General features: G+C 48.8%; 1 protein-coding gene across 1 annotated transcript; it reads right to left on the reverse strand.

Annotated features, from left to right (window-relative positions):
- Positions 1–1,570: 1,570 nt before the first annotated feature.
- LOC113146656 lies at positions 1,571–4,057 on the reverse strand (the record flags this gene model as incomplete). The annotated part of the gene is made up of 7 exons (XM_026334673.1): positions 1,571–1,639; positions 1,825–1,927; positions 2,265–2,347; positions 2,746–2,823; positions 3,032–3,152; positions 3,590–3,676; positions 3,927–4,057. Coding segments are annotated over 7 exons (672 nt in total), but the record flags the coding sequence as incomplete, so codon positions are not given.
- Between the last annotated feature and the right edge of the window lie 376 nt (positions 4,058–4,433).

The following is a 4,433-nucleotide window of genomic DNA, read 5'->3' on the forward strand; positions in this document are numbered from 1 at the left end:
CCAAATAAAAAAAAAAAATAATAAACAAAATCTATACTTTTAACACTTCTATCGTTTTTTTTTCACGCAGCAGACGCCATACGCGATCCTCTTGTGTCTGTCGTTCTCTCATGTGCGCTCCCGCTCTCCTCTCTCTCTCTCTCTCTCTCTCTCTCTCTCTCTCTCTCTCTCTCTCTCTCTCTCTGTGCAGCGCTGCAACCCAGTGTAATTGAAAGCTGAACAAGGCAGACGCATGATCACTTACCCGTCGAAGAATCCAGCAGTTGCATGAACTCAGCCTCTCTGTCAGGCAGCTGAGTAATCGACTCAAATCCATGCATGCCCAGAAAGCGCTCAAGCAGCTTCAGCTCTGAAAACGCAGACCCCCCACTCTTCCCCAAAAGAACTGCTTTTGTAGAACTCTTCTGATTCCCCAACAAACGCGCATGCGAGAGCAAGACACCTCATGCGAACCTGCCCTAAAAGCAGCATTTCAGCAGCGTCCAAAAAGTTTACGGTTCGAGCAGACGCACTGCTGCAGGGAAAAATGGCGGTGCTGCCTTGAGGAGTCTGCGACGGAGAGCGCATGCAAACAAAGCTCAAGCTTTTAGCCTACTAGCCCAGAACGTCCAAAGCCTTCTTTTTCCTCCCCCCTTTTCTCCATCCCCTCACCAAGCAGCCACCAACGCGACACCCCTCAGCTGAGGGGGACCACGACACCCTCTGCAAAAAGAAGCAGGCGACTTTAAATTTAATTGCGTCAAAAAAAGGGGGAACGGGGTACGTACCCGTGCACTGCCATCCTCTGCAAACACAGACAGACAGATACAGACAGATACACTTGTACACCGCAACATACACACTGAGATACACAGCCACATACACACTGAGATACAACCTGATACAGACACATACAAACACATACATACACACTGAGATACACAGCCACATACACACTTAGATACAACCTGATACAGACACATACAAACACATACATACACACTGAGATACACAGCTACATACACACTGAGATACAACCTGATACAGATACATACAAACACATACATACACACTGAGATACACAGCCACATACACACTGAGATACAACCTGATACAGACACATACAAACACATACATACACATACATACACAGCTACATACACACTGAGATACACACTGATACAGACACATACAAACACATACATACACATACATACACAGCTACATACACACTGAGATACACAGCCACATACACACTGAGATACAACCTGATACATACACATACATACACAGCTACATACACACTGAGATACAAACTGATACAGACACATACATACACATACACACACAGATGCATACACGCAGAGAACCCGCAGAAGTGACTTATTGCTATTGCCACAAACACACAGAGAGACAGACAAACACACACAGACACAGACACACTGCAGAAGCTGTGCGTGATACCCCTACAATATATAGACCTGTAGACGTGAGATTTTTGCGATGGATTACGCCATCAACGACTACAGGTTTGTATACGCGTGTCTGTTGTTTCTCAACTGTAGTGCAAGATGCTTGTGTGGCATCTTACGGCGCTCTTGAGTATCGAAGAAATTGGGAACTCCCATTCTGAAGACCATGCCCTCCAGCTCTCCAGCGACTGCAGCCGCAAACATTCTGCCTGACACGACTGCGTCTGCGCTGTGCAACAGCCCCTCGGAGACTCTGCCATGCCTTGCGCGAGGAGGGAGTGAGACAAACGAGAAAAATCCAAGTTGCTGCCGCCTGTGCTTGTGTCGAGCTTCTCCGCAGCGTCGGGATGAGGGAGAACAGGATACCCCGTACCGGAGACGAATGAGTCGGGGAGAAAGCAGAGAAAGTCTTGAAACGACCACGCAGCTTTCTTGTAGGAGAGCAGCGGCAGAGGCGATGATGGTCCACAAGACAGCTGCAGCAAGCGAATGCCAGAAAAGCCGAAACGCGCATCCCTCTTTTTACTCACGTGAAACAGTGATGTGCCTTGAGGCGTTTTTTGTAAGAAAAAAAATCCGCAACAGAAGCGCTATTCACGCTCCCCAAACCCCTTTTCCGACTCTCTTTCTCTTCCTGTCTCTCTCTTTCTTTTTTTTCTCTCTGTCTGTCTTTTTTTCTCTTTCTGTCTCTTTTTTTCTCTCTTTCTGTCTCTCTTTCTCTCTGTCTTTCTCCCGCAGAAAGAAGCCGAAAACTAACGTCAACAAACCTTTGACCCATGAAGTCTGTCCCCACGACGCTGTATAAAACATTACCTGCAGAAGGGTTCCGCCTTGAGGCATCGCTGCGTGCTGCTTGGACAGAGACTTGAAGAGGGAAGCCGGAGAGACTGTACCGCCTGCGCGTCGGCACGCAGAGACACAGTCGAAAAGCTGGGCCTTAAAGAGAGAGAGAGAGCCTCAACACACTCTCTCAGCTTTCCACAGCGGAGTACAAACAGCGAAAACTATTTTTTGCGGGGATGCGAGACTTCTTTCAGCCTAACAGCCCGCTGCTGTGCCTCTTTACTCCCTCCTGTATTCCCTCCTTCTCCCCCTGCCAGAACTGTCGTGCCTCGCTCTCCACAGGAGACAAGGAAGAGACGTTCTGGCGCCACGCAACGCCCCCTAAGCCTCTCGATGCAGCTCCAAACCGCAAACACGCAAGCAGGCATATCGCCCCCTTCAGACCGCCTACTGCCGCAGCAGCGTTGACAGCCCCCTTCCCCAAGCGTCAGACGCTCAACTCTGCACCTACTGAGAAGCGAAGGAACAAGAGACGCGAGGTGATGGACTACAGGGAGCAAGCCGCTTCTTGCCAACAAGCCGGCTGCCACTTCTCCGCGCTGTCGAGCATTCGGCCTGCAACAAAAGACGCATTTGCCGAGCTCGAGAATGCATCAAACCCCCATCTTTCGTTTGCTCCAAATCTGTCCCCAGGATGGCTGCAAGGCGCGACGCCTGCAGAGCCGCAAAAGGAAGCATTCTTAAAATTGCCGACCTGCAAATAGGGGATGCGCACGACACACAATAGCGCGCTTCACGATCCGAGGGAACAGCTCCACACGTCCCACAAGCCGCAAGCCTTGAACCACCAACGCCAACGGGAGTTGCCTCAGCAAGCACCAAAAAGTCGGGAGATTCAGCCCACACACTCCGGCATAACTGAGCAGTAACCTCACACGCATGCACACAGACGCATTTTTACATCCACGTACAAACATATGTATGTATATGTGTATAACACATACGCGTATGGATATATATATCTATATCCACATATATATGTGTATATATATATATATATATATGGACACATAGATGTATATATATATATGTATGTATACTATTTATGTATATGGACATATACATATAATATACACACATATATAGATACAGACAAACATGATATGCATGCATATAAATTATGTACAAATATATATATATATATACGCCAATGTGTGTTTCAGTTCTCATTGCGTTCTTGTGGCAGCAGTGTTGGAAGCGGCGCTAGAAGCAACAGTAAGGACAGTGCCGTGTGCAGCAGCCGTTTAGGCGTGAAAGTCGTTTAGTGTGTTCTAAGGGAAGACTTTAAGACGCACTTTGACGAGGAAAGGGTTGGGAAAAAATCGCGCTGTATGCGCCAAACTCCAATATCCCGTCCTGTTTTGCGTTCCAGGGAGTACTACCTGCGGTGCAGCCAAATAGGGGGCGAAGCAAAAAAGAAAAGTCTGAGAGCAGAAGACGCTGCTGGCTAGCTCGCGAGACAAAGAGGAGTCGAAGCTCTAGCTGCAGGCTCTAGCTTACACCGTGCATGCTACTCTCGAGCAGCAACTCGTACGACGCAGCACACACAAGACTGGGAAGAAGCGAGAATTCGGCGATGCATGCAGCCTGTTTTTACATGGAACCTGCGGGATGATGCAATGCACGACTGACCTGTCCAGTTATGATTTCTTCTGCTGAGTATGCCGTCTGGCCGTCCGTATCTCGACGAGTTAATGCTCGAGAATCCGAAAGAAGCACTTCGGGAGCGCTGCAACTGTCTTGCAGTTTTATGCCATCGATACCTAAGCCACAAAGCCCCTTCCCCCCTGCCTCGAATAAGGTACATAGGAGGCCTCTCCAGACGCTGAACTCCCCAGTTCAACGAGGAAAACGTAGAGAGAAATCCAAGACACGCCGAAACACTGATGCATGCCTTCAGCCAAATACGCCCTCGAGAGGCAGAGAGAGAGAGAGAGGGAGAGTGGAGAGAGGGACAGAGAGACGGAGAGAGAGAGAGAGAGAGAGAGAGAGAGAGAGAGAGAGAGAGAGAGAGAGAGAGAAGAGAGAGGGAGAGAACACGAGAGAACTAGACAAAAGAGACAAGGTGATATGGTCTGCGCTGCACACAAAAAAAAAGAAGAAGGAAGGAGCGAGAGCAGGAGACGTCAAGCATGAAGT

Source organism: Cyclospora cayetanensis, unplaced genomic scaffold, assembly GCF_002999335.1.
Source record: "Cyclospora cayetanensis isolate NF1_C8 unplaced genomic scaffold, CcayRef3 CcayRef3_contig_479, whole genome shotgun sequence".
Lineage (NCBI taxonomy): Eukaryota > Apicomplexa > Conoidasida > Eucoccidiorida > Eimeriidae > Cyclospora > Cyclospora cayetanensis.